The sequence below is a fragment of the Antennarius striatus genome, chromosome 16 (genome assembly GCF_040054535.1).
Source record: "Antennarius striatus isolate MH-2024 chromosome 16, ASM4005453v1, whole genome shotgun sequence".
Lineage (NCBI taxonomy): Eukaryota > Metazoa > Chordata > Actinopteri > Lophiiformes > Antennariidae > Antennarius > Antennarius striatus.
In genome coordinates, this window is record NC_090791.1 from 11,846,595 (window position 1) to 11,870,080 (window position 23,486).

The following is a 23,486-nucleotide window of genomic DNA, read 5'->3' on the forward strand; positions in this document are numbered from 1 at the left end:
TAAGTCTAAGTATAAGTATAAGTCTAAGTCTAAGTCTAAGTCCTGTGTTTGGCTGTTTATTTTAAGACTAATAGGAAGCCAACTAAACAACTTCAGGAAGAATTAGAAGCAAGTTGTTGCTTTCATTGTTGGCTAATCAGCATGAAACATTTTCTTGTTGTGACATTTATAGAGATATTACTGACATGGAAAATTTACTGGAATCAATTCTGTTATCAATGGATGTATATAAAGCAGTGAGGGAAATGAAAGGATGTCAAAAATAAAGTGTTAATACTACATAAACTTCCATTCATCTTTGCAAAACATATGCATGTCAATGCCATTCTACTTTATACCGATAAATGTATTAACAATTCAAAAAGAATATTCATCATAAACTACGTCAGTAGTAATTCTGGTATATAAATTTAATAAGTAAAAAAACCCAAACACTTTTTGTAAATTATTTTGAGTGGTGTTTATTGATGAAAATATGGATCGTAAATCCCAGCAGTATTTTTTTAACTTGATATCGGATCACAATCACAAGTCATTTATTATCAGAAAGGCATTGAGAGATTTGATGCTTGGTACATTTTGGTGGTCAGTAAAGCATTTTCTCAACATGTGTCTTCATGTTTTGATGCATGTGTTGTGATCAATGCCAATGAGATGTGCAGAAAAAATGTCAACATCTCAGTACAGGAATGCTGTACATTCAGAGACGGTGGATCCAAACTGTTGAATGAGGAGTTGTCATTAATAGGACTGTGAGCTGGAGAGCCTGTGCAGACAGTGTGTGATTTTAAATTCACAAGAAACACACAAAAACACACATTTTTTACACACACACACACACACACACACACACACACACACACACACACACACACACACACACACACACACACACACACACACACACACACACACACACACACACACTGTTCAATTATTCTCCCTTGGTGCACCTCTAGTCTTCACTCACTGCGATGCAGCTGCCTGATCTTCTTAACTCTGCAGACGTTTCCAGCAAACAGCTGGACGTGATAACTAAGAAGGAAAGGACCCTGCTCACCATCCACAGACCGAAAGAGAAAAAGACCACATGAGAGGTGGGGGTTGGCTAATTGAAGGTCTCAAAGTTACAACAATTTGAAGATGTTTTGAACCCCCAAGAGTGTCACTCAAAACCCCTAAGTAGAGACCACGAATATATCCGCAAATCACAGAGTCAAGATCGCTACATAGCCCTAAATGAAGCCAAAATTGTGTTTTCTCTTCATGTCTCCCAATTTGTAACAAATTGTGCCCAAATTTCCCCCTGCTTCTCTCTCCTGCCCAATCGTGACCGCTACCATCAAAGAGACTCTCCATGGCTGTTGTCCAACTCACGACCAGATGTTTAAAGGTCGGTCCAGCATCTAAACACATCATGATTTCACACTCTGTTTTTGTGCTGCGTGAGAGCAAGAAAAAAACAAAATAAAATACATTCATTTGGATGATTCTTCATGTTCAAGATGTGTCTGCCATTCATTTTAGGTTGAAAGTGAAGAATAAGAGCTACTAACACTGAGCGGATGATTTTTCATCACTCATAACAGAGTTTGACACAGAAGACAAAACATCGGGTAAAACTTGAAGGGTTGAACTCCTCCGTTGGGATAAAAGTATGATTGATGCTTTCTTTGGAAGACGGCGTTGCCATATTCATCCAGTACCTCAGACAGAAAGCTCATGTCATAGCTAATATTGGTAACGTGTAAACACTTCAGCTCCTGTTGCTCCTCAGGCAAAATGAACAACTGTGAATCTACTGGAAGTAAACACGAGCCTAACGTACCCCCCCGTCTGTCAGGATTGTCCACTTCAACAGAGAGAATCATGGGACTCCTCCTCACCTTCTAATGAGGGGACATGTGGAGCCCTGTCATGATGAGTTTCATGTCTGAAGATGTGTATTGTGTAAACGTCTTCTTATGTTCTGTGTTTTGAGCTTGACTCTTCTCTAATAAACATGTTACTCCCTCTATATTGTCTCTCATGCAAGAATATAATATTGCTAAATATTTGTATCTTTGCTGATAAAAATACATTCACTGGTTTGAAAATGAAATGAATGAAAAGCTTAAAGTACCAGTGATAGGCTATCGTCCCATTTGTGAAATATAATCCTTTTGATGAGATTTTTGTGTAAATAGTCCTGCTCAGACTTGAGATGCACAAACATAACTAAAATGTTCACACAAACATTCCATCGTGAGAACAAAGGAACATTTTCTTTTCAAGTTCAGGTCCCGTGAATGAATCTCCAGTTTCGTTTGACTCGAGGTCAAGGTCTGGTTGCCTCAGACCGTGACGTGACCCCTGCAGAGGAAGGTCGTGGAAGTTTGCCAATCCAGCAGCAGACTGAAACCTGAAATAGCGCCAAACAACCCCAGCGCCTGGTGATTGTCCATTCTGCTCTATGAGGAAGGCAGCCTCTTGTCTTCTGGTCGGCTCAACAGGGAAACCGTCCTCATCGCACATTCAAGTGATACTGTAAATAACATTCTGGTAAGGCAGTGCTCCATATTGCAACACATGAAAGGATCAAATGACAAAAATCCTCAGTAATAGTGAAACTAGAAACTGGGGCTGTGAGGAGAGGGGGCAACAAATAGTCCAGCTGATGGATTCCAACAGTTGCTTCGCTAACGTGAGCCAAGACCAGCAAAGCTCGAAATTGTCTGCACCTTAGGATTGTTTCCGGAAGGTGAAAATTTCCCGGGCTTTGGAGCCTTTCTTACCCAGCGGTGGAGGCGTGGTGGTGGAGTTGGATGAGGGAGAGGGCGTTGAGGACGGGGAGGGTGAGGAGGGCTGGGGGGTGGAGGTGCCACCATAGGGGCAGCTCTGTGAGTCCGGGTGTTCACCAGAACACTCTACTGTGGGAATGTAGCGGCTGTCCCACATACCTGGGCCACACAATTTACAGAGGTCGTGAAGGCTGCACGGGATTCTGGGTAGGAGACGGAACTGGTAGAGGAGGCTCCGTGCCTGGTGGAGCAGGGAGAGAAGTTGGTGAGATACAGTCATGTAAAATAAGTTATAAATGGTACACATTAAATGTTCTAGAATAATAATATTAATAACAATAAAATAAAAATAAATAATATAGCAAAGAACACATAAAGGTTCAGTATTGCACTGTTAGCCAAAGCTAAGCTGTTGTATCTGATGCAAAAACTCAGGCAAACAACAAAAAGAAGCTATGCTGGGTGAATGCTAACATGAAGCCACTGCCTGCAGTTGCAGCAGTACTGACACAGCATCCATAAACATGAGGATGGAGGCACACACTCAGTAGCAGCAGCACATCATAAATCCTCTTCATGCTGCAGCAGCATCCCATTTAACACCTCAAGGCCTCTTCAGGCAGCTTACAGCACAGTACAGCTACTTTCCTGCAGAGCCCTCGATGCTAACAGAACACCATTCTGAATTCAGTAAAATACGAAAAACTGCAGTGCTTAAATATTTCAAGACGAATACATACTCTTGTGGTACGCATTTGGATCCATTTAATCACAATCAAGAAAAGTCACTACACGTTATAAAGGCAGGAAAACCAACAGCATTTAATCTGATACCTTGCGTAGCACGAGCTCGCCATTCATATGCATGGAGAGGTTGCTGAAATGGAGCAACATTTGGTCAGTGGCCAGCTGCTGCTCCGTCACATCGTCTCCATAGAGAACAATGATGGCCACACAAAGGAACAGGTGGAAGTAGTCCGTCTACCAAGAGAGGAAGAGAGGTCAAAGCTGGAAGACAAAAGCTGGATTAGCAGCAAAGTTATATTTTTAATGGTATGAAAAGACAACATGGTCCCTTTATTCAGTCACTCAACTGTTGAAGGAAAAGACCTGAAGGTTTTCACAAGTCAAATTTATACTGTAAAAAGTTAAATATAAGATAATAGTGTTGTAAATTTTTTAAAGCAAAAAACTTTTGAAGGCAAACTTTAGAAGCAAATGAAGCGTTTGAAGTGCTGTGTTGCACTTTGTGTCAAAGGAATTCGTCAATATCAAATTTAATACTAAAACATTTTTGGATGACATCAGCAGTGAAGAACAAGCAAATTCAACACAGAATAATCAGAATTCAAAGTAAAATTCCAGCTCTGGTCCAGCTGGACTTTCAGTGGTCTGAACCAATGACACCCTCTGTCATCTCTATCAGCATCTGGACCTGAGGATCTGACACTAGCTGGGAGTCTGAACAGATTCTAGTTTCATTTTGTTTGTCTTGTTTTGTATTTATAGTTACTTTATACTTGAACCTTTTGCACAGAGAGTGGTCGAAGAATTTTGTTGTACACTTGTGTATAATGATATTTAAAGGCATTCTATTCTATTCTGAAAAATGTGCCAGGATTGTGTTGACTTCCTGTTACAGTTCCTGTAAAGAATCAATTCAAACTGTCTCGACCTGATAGTGCGCCCAGCAGGCCTCCCACATGCGCAGAGCCTCGGTGTCGGGAAACTCTCGTTTGAAGCAGAGCAAGATCCAGCGGTGGCAGAAGAGCAGCTGGAGGCCATCCTCCCCCAGCCTGGTCAGGTGCTGGTGGAAGTGGGGCAGCATGAGACGCAGCAGCTCCCGCAAATACATCTGGAGGCGCGTCAGAGGTGAACATCGGATTACAATCAGTGAAAGAGTTTGTCGTCAATAACTCAAAAAAAAAAGGAAGCCAAACAGGACGTCTTAGTGACTGCTTGTAGAAATCCTGGAGCAATTAAGAGATATTTTTAAAAGACCACTGAAAACATCCAATTGTGTTAAAAATCTAGCTGTTTAAAGTCTAAACCAATTGGGTTTTTTTGTGAAACTAAACCAAACTTTAAGCACAGTGTTGCCAAAAAAACTAAAATTGAAGACTGTCCTTTAAGGAAACAAACAGCCCCATAACATGCCTGGTTCGCACAAATGTACAGTGTTTATGTTGTGGAAAGACATTCAGGGTTAAAGTTGTGGTCTGACTTGTACTTTCCACTCACGGCAGAGGGCTGAGAGTGTTTATAGCTGTTCTGGCAACACTAGAAGATATAGTGAAAAGTCAGTCAGCGGACATGATCTCATTTAAATACGGTCAACAACACATAATTTCTCCCCTAGAGAGAATTCATAGTGTTGCACTTCTTTATAAACCTGAAAAGTGAAGGAAATAGCCAGGTCACAAGTGTAGAAGTACAGTATAAGAGAAACATCCTACCAGCTGCCTCTCCATGTCTTCATCTCGTGGCGAGCTAATGAAGATGGTGTTCTCCATGACGCCGACGAAGCACCAGAAGGTGTCGCTTTCATCCTGAATCTCAGTGAGCAGGGGGGCCACAAGGTCAGACATGCCCTGGCAGTAGCCCATGTCAGGATTAAACACCGCATAGTTGAGCAGAACCCGCCTGGGGGGGAGGAGAGAGGGTGGGGGGGGGGGACAGCAGCCATGGACCTTTAGTGTTGTTGTAACATCTCACTCTCAAAGAGAAAGATTTTTCTTGTAAGGAACGTTCATGATGCTGTATCCTGGACAGACATGTTGGATCATGTGTGTTTCAAAATTTGGATTAATGGCAAGAACATGCAAACCAAAGGGACACTTTCACTGTTATTATACTGTTATTATACTACTGTTAGTATTACTGTTGTTATTATTATACTGTACTGTACTGTTATTATCTCTTCATTGAAGTGGTACAAATGAAAAGAAGATACACGTGTGGACAAAGTTGTTGGTATCCCTCAGTTAACAAAAAAAAAAAACAACCTACAAGGGTCACTGAAATAATTTCAATCTGACAAAAATAATAATAAATAAAAATTCAGTGAAAATGAACCGATGGAAATCAGACAGCTCTTTTGAAAAAACAAAAAATGCAGAAAATAATGTGGCTACAGGGACATGTTCATTCAAGTGTCCTGTGATTAGCATCACAGAGGTCTATAAAGGCCGTAAGACCATCTCAAAGCCGTTTCATATTCCCGTGACTACAGTTGCACACGCTATTCAGAAATTTCAGATCCATGGGTCTGTAGACAATCTCCTGAATGCGGCCGCGGGAGGAAAATTGATATGAAATTGAACAGACGGATAATAAGAATGTTAACAAAAAAGCCCAGAACAACCTCTAAAGATATAGACGGTGCACTCCAAGGTCACGCTACATCAGTGTCAGATCGCACCATCCATTGAAAAAAATCAAAAAAGAGTCACAATGGAATTTGCCAAACTGCATGTTGACAAGCCACAAAACTTGTGAAGGAAATTCTTATGGTCAAATGAGACAAAACTGGAACTTTCTGGCCGGGCACATCAGCTCGATGTTCACAGATGGAAAACAATGAAGCATATCACAAAAAGAACACTGTCCCTACTGTGGAACATGGAGGAGGTTCTGTTATGTTCTGGGGCTGCTTTGTACCATCTGGCACAGGGGGTCTAGAATCAGTGCAAGTTACAGTGGAGTCTTTAAACTATTAAGGTATTCTAGAGAGAAATGTGCTGCATTGTGTCAGAAAGCCTGGTCTCAGTTACTGGTCTGATTATCATCAGATCATTTTCAGCAAATTTTTATTGATTATTACTTTTTTCAGTGTCAATTATTTCAGTGACCATTCCTTCATTAAAGAGGGGTACCAACAATTCTGTAGTAGCATCTCTAAAGACTCAGAGAAAGTTATCTGGACTGGAGATGTGAGACAGCTGAAGATCTACGAGTTAAATGCTCTGAAGTATTCATGGGCAGCTCTGCTATCATCAAAGACTCAATGCAACATGAGACATAATACCTGTACAAATACCAGGAGGCGCGATGGGTGTCACTAAACTAATCTCCTGCCGGCTTTTCCCTTCAGGGGTCGCCACGGCGAATCAGTTGCCTCCATCTAACCCTGTCTTCTGCATCCTCTTCTCTCACACCAACTACCTTCATGTCCTCTTTCACTACATCCATAAACCTCCTCTTTGGTCTTCCTCTAGACGTCCTCTGGCAGTTCAAAACTCAGCATCCTTCTACCAATATATTCACTATCTCTCCTCTGGACATGTCCAAACCATCTCAGTCTGGCCTCTCTGACTTTATCTCCAAAACCTCTAACATGTGCTGTCCCTCTGATGTACTGGTGAAACATAAGAATCACTAAACTAATATGCTATTTAAATCCTCTTGCTCCTCATTTAGGAAGCCATTAGTTGTGAGTATGCATCAAACATACTCTTATGGCTTAGTCAGAGTCAATAAAGCATGAAACTCATTTATGGCTCCCCCAGGGTTCAGCATATGAAATGAAAAGGTGCGCCTGAGCATCGGACTGAGGAATGCAAATGAATGAGGACGGCTCACAGCGACGGCGACACAAGAAGACGGCGAAGAAGATAATGACCGCGGGTGGAGGAAGAGAAGAAGGGGGGAATAGAAAGGAGTGATCAGACCTCATTATCTCCACATTGGGGTTATTCTCTCCTCTGAAGAAGTGGTTGCTGCGGTCTGTTCTCACCACATCTTTATCCACTGTGAACTGGACCTTCCTCCAGAACTCGCTGTGCTCCTCCGGGCTCATGGACAGTCTTAAAAACACACACGCACGCACACACACACACACACACACACACACACACACACACACACACACACACACACACACACAGAAAGCAGGTGAAATTGTTGCATACACATAGAATAAAAGACGAGTTTGTCAAGCTATGACACGATGACAGGACAGAAACATTTTATGCCATGATCTCTGAGGAAATTAACGTAATTATAATATTAAAAAAGAAGCTTAGCATCAAATAATCTTTAGCTCAAATGCTACTCTAGTGTAACAACTATTGGCTAGTTGCAAATGAGGTAAAAATGTGGGGGTGGGCAAGCAGTGGACCGAAGGTGCATTTCACAAGTAAGCACTCCTTTGAGGATAATACTGCAATCATAAAACCTCCATCTCTCCCTCTAAATGTTAGGAACTATATTGGCTGGGTACTCTGTGTAAGGCACTAATGCACTCAAGTCCTAACAAGCAGAGGGGATTTAATTAACACTGTTTGTTTTCCATGTTGCCCCACCAGGAATAGTGAGCACACACCTGATGCAACGCCATGCAACTGTTTAGTTTCAGCGCCGAGTGTTTGTCACTGGACCCTCTAGAGCTGCCCGCCGAGCCGTCTCCCTCCCGAGGACACGACCCAAGACTTCAGCGCACGTTTGTGTCATTTTGCATTTCTGAGGCTGACATGGTTCAGTCAAAATACAGACGTGTTTACACAGAACATTTACATGTCCCTGCCTCTGACTGACAGATGTTATGTTCACTGTTTGTTCTGGTAGGAGCCAAATGTGCACCACAGACAATCCTGCACACAGTATTTATGGGCTAAGTTAGTTTATCATGTCTCCAGATGGGTCTTTAAAACATACAAATCCCAAGAAATATGCCACAAAGACTCTATAAAATTAATAACAACACATTTTCTTTCTAGCACCATGATAGAAAGTATAAATAAGATCTGAACTAAACCTGAAACTTAACTGAAGAGTCAGCTGACAGAAAAGATGCCATTTTTTTTAAATAGTCAATTGTTTTTCAAGCACAAGCTCAAAGATTTTGAGATTTCGCCTTCTAAATGGAGAAATTGAACGTCTTTTTCTGTCTTATATTATTAATTCTGACAGCCCTGTCAGCCAGAACAAGTCATCTGGAGGTGAGAATGGAGAACTATACAGCTCTTTGGAATTTTAGTCACTGCTGGACAAAACAATTTATTATCAGTTCTTTCTTTCCAAGCTGGTCACAGAATGTGTTTTCTTAAAGCACGCAGCCAATCTAACAACAACTGGAAACTAAAGTTACCCAACCAGTGTGTAGTGTTGTTTATCCATACACAAAAATCGAACAAATGTATCAAAATAGATGGAAAGATTGACAGATCGGAGGATCGATAGATAGACCAATAGATGGATGCCTAAAGGCTGCAAACTCTTTTTTTTATATATATAAAATGACTGATATCCTAATTTCCTAAATGTTTTAGATGTCTGCCTGTGCAGTAAAGTCCTTCCACTCCTCATGGCTGCATCACTCCCACTTTCAGCTGCTCATCCCAGCTGAGGGAAGGGCGCATGGTTAGGAGATGAAGAACAAAACCACAGATGTGTGTCCTTCCTCCTAATGATCAGCTCGTGGCCACAGTAGCCCCCAAAGTCAAACGGTCTTTAAAGGAATCTACATCAGAGTCAAAACAAGGGCTTTAATTACCTGATTTTGATAAGATCTTCTGATGAACTCAAAATGTAAATAGGCTGAACAGATGAAACCTGTCCAATTATTGCTGCAGAATGTGTGAAAATATGTGCGCAAGTAACCCTCGTGGTTATGAGGTGATGACAAATACTCAGGGATGTGTGTCAGTGTGTGTGTACGTGCATTTTTTCCACTCTGTATTACCTGATCAACACTGATAGGTTTTTTCTCCAGGGACTTTTTATTTCACACCCAGCGCCTCCCCTTAACACTTCCCTGATTGTGCATATTGATTGCTCAGCGCCCACAAATAGAAGCCACAACAGACTCACATATGGTTTAATGTTTGACTGCATGCGCGTTTGGCAGGCGTTTGAAACCATGTGACAGTTTATCTGTGGTTTCGGTGTGTCACGAACATGTCGCGTCAAAGGAGAGCTCAAATGTTGTTCACACACACACACACACACACAAACACAGAGACACAATTTGTTCTCTCTCTCTCTCTGCTCCCCACCTCCTCTGCTGAATGTCATGATACTGAGCCCGTTTCTGGAGTCTCCAGGCCTCCCTCTCCTGAGAGGTGGAATCGTAGTTGTAATAATGGAGCAGGAATGGCCACACCTCACCACGGATGGATGGATCAATACCGCCGAAGAAGATTGCCTGGCAGATAGTGAACAAATACAGCAGACATGAAGGGCAAACACTGAATGCATGTAGAAGATATGCAGAAAATGTGCACTCAGCTACTGTATGTATCGCTTTATTTTGTAAGAATGGCAGCAAGCTGCTAAACCAAAACTCTTCAAAAAAACATGTTGATGCTCAGTATTTAAAACGGTGCTTCTCTTTTTCTGTGTTTATGCCTTGTGGTCACAACCTTATTGTCCGTGAGTCATTTCAGTCACAGGGTAAACCTTTGACTGAGTCAAACCCAAACACCTCAAATGAGTCAGAGGAGGACAGCGGCCAAGATTGGGCCTCTCATTTGGACGGGGGGTTGCTGATCAAACCTCAGTCACACATAGTGGGGAAGATTTTTGGAAACATTCTGGGTGTGTTTGATTCAGAGTTAAAACACAAGCACACACAGCCGTACCTTACGGAGCTTATACTCCTCCTCCACCTGCCCATTCTCATTGAGGTGACGCAGCCAAACAGTGACGTCCAGCCGTCGGTAAAGCTTTTCCTCCGGGTGCATCTCAGCTGACGGCAGGGTGGGCCTCTGGATGGAAAACTGCATGCAGGACTTCTCAACTGGCACCTGATGGAAAGAGTGAACATCTGAGTGGAAAACTCACAATAAAAAAGCTGATTTTTTTTTTTCAAAGTTACACCATAAAAACAGTCTTTTTTTTTTTTGGATTGCGAACTTACCTGGTCTTTAAGTTGAGTTTCCCTGCAGCATTTCCACTGTTGGAAGACATCGGCCAGTTTGTCCAGGCCTCCATGATGGAAGTGGAGGATCTTGTACTGGCTCTCTCTGCTGGCTATCACCAGCTGGCCACTGGTGCAGGCCTCATCACTGTAACAGCACAAAATAGGAGGAAGAATGATCAGAATACTGTTCCCTGAAAACCAATTCAAAGTGTTTGAACTTATTTCTAATTGCACTCAGAAATCATTTTATATTACCGTATTTTCCGCACTATAAGGCGCAACTAAAAGCCTAAAATTTTCTCATAGACCCGTAGTGCGCCTTATAATCCGGTGCGTCTTATATATGGATTAATATTCATATTAATATTGGTTAAAAACATGATCGCTGAAAAAAGCCGGCAGTCTGGCCGGCAGTCATGCCGCACTCCGCCACCAGAGGCGCACCCTCACAAGGCACTCGGGCCCACGCCCCCTAACAACAGTAGTCAAGGGGCATCACCGAAGTCTGACTGAGCTGCTCTCAGACGGTAGAGCAGACTGTAGGAGCACCGGTGATCACGTAGCAAAACATAAGGAACTTTCAACAATTCTATTAATAAAGTTTGACTGACTGACTGATCTCAGTATTTCATAACTATTTGGCGTCGGAAATAACCCACTTTAAACTTAATTGGTCTTAAAAATGCCATTGTGCTGTCATCTGGAATCTAGTGAGGGTCCATTCTATTAGTCTGTGGAAACACACGGAGAAACTGGCATGAAGGTGAATGAAAGACCCTCAAAGCTGAACTTCCAGCCTTTTCTGAAATTTCAAGAGCAGTCACTGCTAGACAAAGGTGCCAACGGGTGTGCTGCAATTGATTTACAAATGTAGTGGATAGCTCTGGGCGGGCGGCGGAGGGGCGCATTCAGGCTTGTGTATTCTGTCTGCAGCGACGTGCGGTGAGATTCACGGCAGTGAGCCACCGACGTTAAAGTCAGTTCTAGGAGTAAAACAGCGTCATATTTGACAGTAAATTATCAGCCTGACATTAAAAACTAGTTAAACAATTGTTTAGGACACACAGCAGCAAATAGCTGCACCTCACCTCCGTCTGGACTACCAATCGATCGAAACAATATTTAATTAATAAACGAAACGTCGGAGCTTAAATATCCAATTCGAACTTCAGATCAGGAAATAATCCGCTCTGTTCGCACTGACTGCACTCGTAATGAATTTAACCAGTTTTTAATGTCAGGGTTTTTAATATGCTTGTTGACTTCTTTCTAAGAGGCTCAGAATGGCTTATTGACATAACAATAGGGGCCATTCAAAGGTAGTCAGGAAGTCATGAATGCAATCATGACTGCCTGAGCAGCGCTGCTCCATCTAGTGGACGGATTGTGCAACTACAGCCGCTGCAGTTTATCAAATAAATTTTATTTATTTTTTATTGTGTGCGCCTTATAATCCGGTGCGCCTTATATATGAAATAAATTATAAAACAAACAAATGATTGAGGGTGTGCCTTATAGTCCAGTGCACCTTATAGTGCAGAAAATACTGACGTTATCATAGAAGGACCTGAGGCCTGTCCTGGCGTGACACACTGTACAGTAACGATCAGGCGAGCGTCTTGTGACTCCTCACTGACCAGAAAAAGAGTCTCAGTGACCTCATGTGACCCAGGTCCACTCTGAAAACACCACACAACTGCTCCAGGGCGATCACTTTTTGTTGCTCATCCCACCGCATGCCCTGTAGCTGGCTGCTTCCATCAGAGGGCGCATGGTTGTCCAGGCTGGAGGTGGAGCTGGTGGAGTGGGTCATGGAATCCTCGCACAACTCCCTGGAAGAAGAAAAGAATTACTGGGACGTAGAATTTAATGTGGACCTTGACTGTACTCAAACAACGCCAGTAAAGTTTCCATCAAATTAAATGAGAAAGACGGGACTTTTTATTGCAGAAATTCTCTGTTATAATCCACATTATTAGACAGCAGGCAGTGGTGTTCATCCCAGTGATAACAGCTCAGATTATCTTTATTAGCTCACTGCTGCCCTGATGTTTTCACTCTCAATTTGGTTCAGTACAAAGTTTTCAAAGGAAGGAATGCATAGTGGCTTCTGAGGACACACACACACACACACACACACACACACACACACACACACACACGTTAAGGAAATCTGAAAACACACAAATCATGTCTTCAATCCAATTTCCCGTGTCATTTCCCCTCATCGCCAACATGTTGTTCCAGCACTGAAACCTGAGCAGAGGGTTTCTCCGCTAGAGTGTATACACATGTATGTATAGACACACACACACACACACACACACACACACACACACACACACACACACACACACACACACACACACACACACACACACACACACACACACACACACACACACACACACACACACACACACACACACACACAAACACTCGCACACAGAATGGCCTGTAGCTAATGACCACAATACAATCCCAAACACGTCTGAAGACATGCTAATCTGAGAAACAGATTTGTGTTAAACCGCCAACATTTGAGAAGCAGTGAGCATGTAAATGAAGTTACTGCTCACTATAAAACACCCTCTTGTTCCATAAAGGCAATCATTAGCGGAAGTTATTGCATATTAAAGTTACAGGTAGAGTTACTCTACCTCTGATGTAAAACACATTCATTTAGAATTTCTTTTTATTTTCTATTCAGAAAAATCCTAAAAGTGGAGACAAGCTGTACAGTACGTTGGTTTATTTAGAAAACATTGCAGATGGGTAAAGTGATTAATGACAGCCAAAATAAATTGTGTCTGGCTAAATTTCTTTGTAAGCAGATTCAAAACCAACAAGGTTAATCGATCTAAAATGCAGTTTCTTTTGTGAACATTGATTTTCCTCTCTGTCTCGTGCCACAAACCAGACCTGGAATACAAAATTGCTACCTAAAAAAAAAAAACCTCACGCACTTGCTTTTACCTGACCCATAACATTTTGCCATATCCATTGGCATGTGAATAAAAAAACAAACAAAAAAACAAGTAGAACCTGTTGAGTAGGTGCAAGGTTCTTGGCATATGACACGTATCACTGCATTCAAGCAGAAAGTCAGGGACTGATTAATGGCCTGTCAGCGTCAGCAGCCTGACTCTGCCTATGCAGGCCTATGTAGGCAGCAGCTAAGCTATGAACTGTACAGAGACCACATTATGTAAATACGCTGTTTTCATGGCGTCATGCTGCCATGATCGGCACGTCCCACTAGGCTGGTGTGAGCTCTGACCGCCTGAGGCCCTTCATAACACCTATCTATGCATACATGAGGGGTTTCCCTGGGGGGCAGGGGCTGTCATGTTGTCCTGAGAACCAGGACCAAGAGCTGTGGGCCCCCCAGGGACTCCAGACCCTTCAGCTAATCCCTGGTCGGCAGCAGTGAAGCGAGGGAGGGGCTCGGGTGAAAACATCTCACTTTTGTCTAACCTCTTCATCTTTTAATTCATTAATCTATTAATGAATTAGTACACACGACATTGTATGTAATAAAGACAGATGTATTCCCCTGGAGTCTGAGGGCTCCTGAGATTATTGCATCATCAATAAACCTCATTTAACCCTTTCATGTTTTATTTTACAAAATTGATTCTAGATAATGACAGTTAAAACGAATGCATGTGAACCGGGTGTACCAGTGGTGACTGATGCATTAAAAATTAAATAAGAGCTGCAATTCATTTAGACTCATTTGGTAAAATATATTTTCATGCTGAAATTAAAAGGTCTTTTGGATTTGTGTTGAATAAACCACATGTATTCCACTATGATTTGGTATTATAAAATAATAAGACTTTAAAAGTTGAGAACGGGGATCAATTGAATTACGAAAATGGAAAAATAATACATTTTAATGGTTTCTTTTGTATAAAATTATTTAAGTGTAGCAAAGAACTAAAATAGTCTGCGAGCAGTGGTTTGAGTAAGAAACTGTTTGACTCCACAGGCGTCACAAGCACAAAAACATTGGAAACCACTTATCTGAGACATAATCACATGTTAAAATTCTTCATGTAGAACCTCAAGAACCTCAACAGTGGTTTCATAAACAACTGTTAAACTTGAAAGAATGTTGTTAAGAAGCTTGACAGAGATTGCTGTGGATTCCTCTCCCACCAATCTCCTCCTTCTCTCTCTCCCTTTTCATCCTCCTCTGTCCTCCCAAATGCAGTTCTTTCTCTTTGAATGATTCCAAGTGACATGTTTCCAGTTCCTGGCCCCTTAACAGTGTCAATTAAAGCAAGAGAGAGAGAAAGAGAGATTGAGTGGGTTCCAGGGTTTTGGCTGCTGCTCCGCTCTCTTCAGCGCTCTAATCCGGAGAGCTGACATTCAGCCCAGCACAACAACCCCGGGAGCACTGGGAATCAAAGGGCTTCACACAGACTTTAGTAAGGGAAGGGGAAGGGAGAGAGGAGGAGGAGGAGGGGGGGATATTTGAGAGGTGAACTCTGAAAGAGACAATATTGAGAAAAACAGAGAGAATGAGCAAGAAGTAAAAATGCAAAATACAGTAGAAGGACTGGACAGATATCAGGTGGCAGAGACACCAGGAGAAGACGTGGATAAACAACTAAAAGAAAGGATGAGTTCAAGACAAACAGTGAGTGGAGGAAGAAAAGGACAGAGAAAAGGTTAGAAGCTGTGAAGCAGCTCTGAAGAGTGTTGCCAAGTCACACACTGACTGCACTTATAGCAATCTGGGTCTGAGAGTGGTTGAGCGCACACTGACTCGCTCTCCTTGACACACACTGACACAGCCTTACACATTCTGGGCAACACGTCAGGCCAAATAGCTGCATGAGGAAACAACCACGGAGGGAATCATAAACTCAGAGAGCTGTGAGACGTCCAGATGGCTCGCATGATCAGAGAGCGGTCTCTGGAAGCACAGAGGCTCAGGGACTTGTTAAAAACATTAGGATTAAGAACTGGTTTGCATAAATGGATCCAACTTAAACTTGATAATGTTTCATGCATCCTAAAACAGTTATCAACCTGCAGTCACTCCTGGGGCACGGTCAGTTGTAATGTATTGCGCCACCGTGTGGCCTTTAAGTGAAAAATCAATCCTCATGCAACCAATTCTCTTGTTTTTGGCTCCACCTTGTGGTCATTTAGAGTAACTGGAAAACTAACAAAGCCATCTGGGTTACTGGCTGCAATGTGCCATTACAGCACATTAGTCAAAGATGAAACCTGCTGACATTATCTGTTAGAAAGCATTTATTACACATCTTGAACTGAGACAGCAGAGCAGCTGAGGCTGTTCCTTCTGGGTATCTTGAGGTTTGCAGGTCCTGTGTGTCAAATTTTGTTGCTGATCATTCAAATTCATGGTTTTATTACTGCAAAATAAGAATCATTTATTTTATGTCATGTGAATATCAACCTGTATTCTCGTGTCATGTCACACGTCTGTGGTAGCTCAAAAGAGACAAACCATACCCATTCACTTCAATGGGAAACTGTCAAAAACTTTGACTGGTGTTGTACGGCAATAATACAGAAGTTAAAGAAAACTTTACTCGTTATTTTAATAAGTAAACTATTTGTCAATGTGTGTCATTAATATGTGACGTGAGGAGAAACAAATGATCTTAGCATTTTTAAAATTTGGATCTGGTTGCACATTCGAATCTTCACATTATCCATCGTGCTTCATCTTCAATTAATCTGACATATAATGCAGACAAAACAGATACACCGAAACCCAGGTAGAACCAGTAAAACCTGTTTGGTCATATTGTCTCATTAATCGTTTAACCGATTTTATGATCTAATGTAACAGCTGGGTGTGGCTCCTTGAATACAAGCAGCAAAAACAAGCTCTCAAAAGTTGTTGACAGTGCAGGAAAGGTTGAAAGTCATACAACTATCTATGCAACATATTTGGAGCAACTGTGCACAGGAGGCACCAGCATAAACTCATGATAACTATAATCCAACCCTCTGAAAGCCAATTCCACGGGCCAGTTGGAACATATTTGTGCCACATGGGACTGCAAACAGACCGATTGCATCAGGGAACGCCTGCTATTCCAGAAGAACTCTTGTCTGGTGTCGTTGACACAGTCGGCTGCTTCACCTTCAGTAGCCAGGTTAAACTCTAGCTCTGTTTTGATATAGAATTGCTATCACTACTAACTACTCTTTGAGAAACTGTGAGATTGAAATGAAAATTTACACTGAGGTAAAGAACAAAGTCAATCAATGAATCAGTTGGCTTCACAAAAGGTCTGATAGCTATAACTGACTTCTGTATTTACATCCCGCTTAAAATTGGTGATGTATTTTAATTGTTTGCGTCGGTTAAGTCCTTCCGTCCGTCCATCCGTCCGTTCATCTGTTAGTCCACCAAATATCTTCGCGACCGTTGCAGACAGAAAGATGAAACAAAAAGCACATTACTCAGGCAGCAACGGGGATGAAAATGAGATGATGAACCTGACCTTGAGAAAAGTAGTTCAAACTCAAATTTCAACTTTTGGACACTCAAGAACCAGATAAAATAGAAAGACGAGGGGGAGAAGGCCAGTGGGAGTAAGTAGGTTACAACACTAGCTTTGATCTTTGACCTGTGCAAGTAGGTCAGGGTAAAACTTTGAATTCAGGGGTGTCACGGGATGTTGCAGTCTGTGATTGCCTTGGTTCTAGTGGCTTTTTCAAATAGGGCTTGTTACTTTGAAGCTGACACAGAGGCAGACTGCTATTGTAATCATCCATCATCACCATAACAAAGCAGAACAACTAAATATTGTTAAGAAGCATCTCTCTCTTTGAATGTCTGATAATATCTGTTTGTATTTCCTTTAGACAGAACTGCTAAAACATGTGGAACACACGTTTTCTTTCTGTGGATAGAATGTGCTTTTTCTAATGAAGGTGCTTCCCGGTTCATTAAAACTGTGGGACCAGTTTTCACTCCAAAGGGCTCAGCAGGCCACAATCCAACAGAGATGACGCTAGGTAGTCAGTACACACAGAGCAGAAGGCAGCTTGAGGTGAGTCGTCCTTCTTTGGACTGTTCAAGGCAAAACTGTCTTAAAGTTATACCAAACTTTTGTTGGCTGATAGAATGAAGTGTTTTTATAGAAACTCTGAAAAGCAGGAATTCAGTAAAAACAAACCAAAAGGAAAGCAGATTCAGGAACACAAATGTCAGCACAAACCTCAGGCGGAAATGGTAACTTATCGCCAGTGAAACACTAAGCAGTGAAGAAAACAACCATATTTGAAGTATTTTCGCTTTAAAATCATATCTAACACAAAAATTAAAACATTCAAATTCTTTTTAATTATTTTCTGGGAGGCTTGTCTTTGTTTAAAAGTTGAGAGGCAGATAGGAAATGAGAGGAAAAAAGGGTGCGTTAACCATTAGGACACTATGGAGCTTAGAAATCCCAGTTTTTGGTACCAGGTTGGACATTACAGTGGTGGACAGAAGGTTTGTGTTCAAGGCGTCTAAATTCCCACTGAGAAAAGAAACAAAATAATTCTGTCACTGACCTGCTTTCACTGTCCAAGAACACTGAGCTGCTGCTTTCACAGAGCGCCTCGCTGACGGGGGACAAGCAGAAGGGGGAGGAGAATGTGTCGGAGTCCGAACCCAAGGTGCTGTCCCGGCTCACTTCATCCGACAGCTCGCACGAGCCTTCATCACACTCCTCCCCCACCAAAGGGAGATGCTGCTGGTGCGAGGAGAGACCTGTTCCTGCCTCTTCCGCCAGGCTGTGGCTGGTAATGTTCCTCTCCTCATCCTCATCTTCCTCCTGGGCAGGTGGGTGACGGGAGTGGGGTCTGGAGGAGATGTTGGTTTTAAAGCACCGTCACTATCATGCTTTCATAGCTTTGCATCATGGATGGGTTAATGGCTGTTTTAATTTTCTCACTGAAAACATTTTAGGAAATATTTCCAAAACGTGTCTTTCCCACCGTCTGCCTCTGCGGCGTGCGTTCCTGCGTACGGGGGAGCTCTCTGGAGTGATGTAACGCAGCGCCTCCTCGTCCTGCCTCTGGATGCGAGAGTTGGGCACCCAGGTCAGAATTAGGGTGGTGCCCAAGCTTTCATCCTTCTCCATGTGCACGCACAGGTAGCCTGAAGTGAGCAACGAGTGATTAGAAATGAATTTGTCAAGGAAAAAAAAAAAAAAAAGGCAACATATGAGGAAACGTCAAGCCTCAACAAACAGGGCAACATGAAACCTGAGACGTACAGACACAAAAGTGTGACGTTACAGGGAAATCAGAGCAGTGAGTAATGATCACGCACTCATACACACACGTACACACACGGAAAACACACAAATTGTAAATTCCAGGTCCAGACAACCTACTTTTATCTGTGAAAAACATACAGTTATATCTTGATTTAAACTAATTGTGGATGAGTAAATACATGGACAATCATATTTTTGCTGATATTTGTGGTTGTGGTGGGGGGGATTGCGTCCGGAGACACTTCAGGAAACACATCACCTAACCTGGGTGGTGTTCAGCCAGGCCGGGCAGCGGCTCTGCAGGGTGCACACACACGTTGTTTTTGGAGAAGATGATCTCACCATCCAGGCCCAAGTGCATCGATGTGCCCCCTGCTGTGGGGTTAAAGGTCAGGAGGTCGGAGGCCTTGGAGGAGGCACGCCGCAGGAGCCGACCCAGAGACATCTCCTCAGGCACTGGGACGCTTGGCCCATCCTCTGGACACATGGGAGTGAAAAAAGGAGTTTAAAGAGGAGGGAAGGAGAGTCAGCGATGGAAATGCAAGCAAGGGCAAGAGCAGGAGACACAGATGAAGAAAACCTGACATTTAATCATTAATTATAATCATAATAATCATATTTCATTTGTCGATCAACTTTTATATTTAATCTACACCTTAAAAAAGACAGAAAGAACATAAAATATGAAAGGAGTGCAAACCAGATGACAGTAAAAGTAAAGATGCATGCAAGCAGGAATAATTATGAGAATACAAACCAGCTAAAATAAGTACAGCATTCAACTAATGAAGAACAGGTTACATATGATAAGTAGAATTAGGTGTAACTCGACACTACTTCTCTCACAGGTGCTCCTGTATTTACTGCAGTGTCCTTACAGCAGTCTCCTCTCTCCTCTCTATTTGTTCAGCACTTCCCTGTAACACTTTGTGTGTGTCGCCACCTGCACCCACTAGTGCAAACACATTCACAGGATCTGTGGATGCTGTACAAGTGTGTAACTAAACACACCCCACCTTCTGTAAACAACTCACACATGTGCAACACTAGTCAAAATCCCAGACACACTTTTCAATTCAAGCGTGCCCCAAAACGTTTTGTTGCGACTGTAGGAATGTGTGGACGCATCGACACATCTGCTAACATACTTGAGTCCATGCGTGTGAAATTCCCAATGGCTATCAGTACGCAGCAGATGTAGTCAATATCAGCGCTGAGCTGGGATCAGCGTGACACACCATGAGTGTTGAAGTTGGCAGCTTCAAAGAGAAATTCTCTGGAGATGAGACGAAGCAAAGCAGCTTCTGTTGTTGAAGCACATCCCCTGGGAATGTTTTTATTTTTTTCAGATAAAGAACACAAAAGTCACTTTTTGTTGTTGCTGTCCAATCCAACCACACCGATCACATTTATCTCCTTTATCACATAATGTGAGCAGCCATGCTTCACTGTTGGTTGATCCTCGACATGGACTTCCTGCTCCATTTCAGGAATGTTCCCTTCTTTTTCCTCAGGGGGTACGTTTACTTCTGCCTGATTAAGAAAGCAGAAGTAACCCCCCCCACACACACACACACATACACACATACCCCCACCCCCACATTCTGATGCCAGCCTTCAGACAGGAAGTCTGCTGGGACGACTTCCAGGCGCGACCTCGGAGGAGAAAGCTACCCAAGGCCAACGGTGACCAAACATCTCCCAAATTGCCTTCCAACAAACACACCAGTCTGCGACGTGTCATTCACCTCTCTGGTGACTTAGAACAGCGTTGGTGTTTGAGCACATGCTAACGAGGAGATGATCAACCTGAAAAACATCTTTCCATGCAAACAGTAAAAGATAAGATGCCATTGCATTCACCTTAAAAAAAATTTTTTCCGCAGGACAGAAATAAAACTTGCAGAAAATTCAACAACAGTAAACAACTCATTGTTGTAAACATGAGAAAAGCTTTTTGTGAAGCGTGTCCACAATTTGACGGATGAGCTGTGGACAAAAAGTACTTTTAGGGACTCACAGAATATATTTCAAAGTATGCATTTGTTTATCATCTGCACCGATGTCGAGAATCCCTGACTGTACACAAGAATAACAACAACAAAGGCCTTCAAGGATGCATTTTCACGTCTGCTTGACAAACAGCTCAAAGGTTTTCCTTTACAAACAACATAAAAGAGAAAAAGACATAAAAGTTCTGCATTTTTATGCTCTGCCTTTTTCTCTCTCATTTTGATACATAACAGAACAAACACTTGCTCGACAAGTATCCACTCCTCTACCTGTAAGCTCCAGCCTTCTGCTACTAAATACTAGAGGCCATTAGGATATTTGCATGAAATTACACTATGAAGCATTTAAATAAGTCACACAGTTTCGCTGCAAGTCTGTAGGATAGTCTGACACACTGGATATATTAAGAGCAACGTTTTGAGGGACTAGCCTCACTGCTGTTCCATCCAGGGGTTATTTTGGTCTGTGAGTGATTTCAGGTCCACTTTGATAGGGCGAGCTCATTCAGGTCCACTGCACATGGACTTTTACATTGTCACCTCACTGGGCTCACAATCTCTGACCTTACACTGACACACAAAAGGATTTCTATCCATAAACTCAGTTACACTGCGACCGGTAGAATACGCCATCGTTTTGATGGACTTTTCCACAGACGGGTAGCCAAAAGGGACAATTTTTCATCAGAACTTGAAAGCTATACCCTGAAAAAGTCTAGGTGTCTCAAACTTAAAGGGTCTCACATTCTGAAGTTATCATGTTGACATTTGAATCGCCAATACTGAACACCCACTCCGTTTACCCACACTGACGTGTGTGCCTGGGGCAGCTGAAACAAGATGAGCCATAAAGAAGCCTGTAAAACAAGGTTTTTGTAAAAGGAAAGGTAAACTAGAACCAATGCAGTCACAGACTGCAAAATCTTGCGACACCCCTGAATTCAAAAATTTACTCTGACCTACTTGCATAGGTCAAAGATCAAAGCTAGTGCTCTGACCTACTGTCATCGATCAAAGCAATAGAGTAGAGAGTAGCTTTATTTATCCATCAGGGAAATTAATTTCTCTGTCGCACACAGCACAGTGAGTACACAAAACACAGCAAAATACAGCACAGTGAGTACATAAAACACAGAAAAAGCACACAGAAAGCACCAGCACATAGAAAGTAGTACAACACTAAATAGAAAGATTAATAAATAACCCATCAGGAAATATAAAAATAGATAATCCTAATCATTAGCTTTGATCTACGGTCTTACTTACATTGGCCTTCTCCCCGTCTTTCTATCTTATCCGGTTCCTGAGTGTATAAAAGTTGAACTTTGACCTTGACCTAAGTTTCTCGGTCAAGGTCATCATCTCATTTTTATCCCCTTTGCTGCCCGAGTAATCTGCTTTTTGATTCATCTTTCTATCCGCAACAGCTGTGAAGATATTTGGTGGACTAACGGACGGATGAACGAACGAACACTAACAAATACAATACATTACCGCTTTGAAGCGGGATGTAATTTATAAGGGAACGTCATGGATGAGTCAGAGAAAATGTGTGTACGAGGCTTTGGAGACGCATGAAGCATGAAACAGTTTCAGCAAAGTGTTCTGTTGCATTTCATGTCAAACTCACACGTTTGATGCATGAGAATTAAACAGTCATGTCTGAGCAGGTGGTTAGAAATAAGCAACAAAATACAGACAACTGAAATTTCTCCCTGAGAATGCGTGATGTAACATTTATTGGTTTGATGATTTCCATAAGGAAAGAAGAATAATTACATGATTCTGTGTGTTATAAATCATTGCCTTAAATTATTCTGCACAGTTATTTCAACAGGGTGGATATAACGACCAATATGGGTTCATCTTCCACAAATAGTGGCTAATACAGATGTCAGATTTAAGACGAGTCATTCATTTAAATCAATAAATTATGTTATAACCGTGTTTTTATGGTATTAAGTGTTATGCCTCCATCACCTCCTCTTGGTGTGGACATTCTAACATTCTAACACCAGCCTGACCCGTCAGGAGGAGAGGGGCCACGGGTGTTTACACACAGGGGCCCGTCATAACGGGTGTTCTCCGCTCAGGTGGGGGCTCCATCTGTCACAGCTAATACTAACAATAAATGTTTTACTGTAGCTTAGCTAGTTGGGTTCCACGGTGTTCGTTTAGACGGGCCCTTTATAAGTTTGATCCGCTGCAGGACACAGGCGCGTTGGAGCCCTGCTGCCGGATGAACGCGTCCTGCTTCACTGTTGACATTCACCTGTTCAATAGCTGGAATGAATGAATGAATGAATAGCAAAGCAGCGTGAGGAGACGAACGGGGCCACTCGGCTCACCTTCAGTCCTAACGCAGAAGTCTACAGCCCATGTCGGACATCCCTCCGAGCGGAGCGCAGCGGATCCGGCAGCGCGTCGCGGCAGCGCCGGTGGCCTTAGAACTTCTTTTATCCCGTATTTAGCTCCGTTGTTTCAAGACACACCGTTGTTTGCCGACGTGTTTTCGGAGTGACACCTCAGGTTTGACTGCTGCTCTCCACAGCAGAAAAAAAAGTTACAT

At 42.4% G+C, this 23,486-nt stretch overlaps 1 protein-coding gene across 4 annotated transcripts; it reads right to left on the bottom strand.

Annotated features, from left to right (window-relative positions):
• Positions 1–377: 377 nt before the first annotated feature.
• tbc1d16 (TBC1 domain family, member 16) lies at positions 378–23,447 on the bottom strand. 4 transcript variants are annotated; one of them, XM_068337945.1, is made up of 13 exons: positions 23,266–23,447; positions 19,170–19,382; positions 18,622–18,784; positions 18,196–18,486; positions 12,279–12,473; positions 10,639–10,786; positions 10,361–10,525; positions 9,776–9,924; positions 7,451–7,585; positions 5,237–5,423; positions 4,456–4,587; positions 3,615–3,761; positions 378–3,021 (listed from the first exon to the last, which is right to left on the bottom strand). In XM_068337945.1, the coding sequence occupies exons 2-13, from the start codon at positions 19,348–19,350 to the stop codon at positions 2,722–2,724; spliced, it is 2,193 nt and encodes a 730-aa protein (XP_068194046.1). In that variant the 5' UTR covers positions 19,351–19,382; positions 23,266–23,447; the 3' UTR covers positions 378–2,721. The 4 variants fall into 4 exon arrangements, with proteins under 4 accessions (XP_068194046.1, XP_068194045.1, XP_068194044.1 ...); XM_068337944.1 differs by lacking the exon at positions 23,266–23,447 and adding an exon at positions 19,663–19,766 and having other exon boundaries at positions 379–3,021; positions 4,456–4,635; XM_068337943.1 differs by having other exon boundaries at positions 380–3,021; positions 4,456–4,635.
• Positions 23,448–23,486: the final 39 nt, after the last annotated feature.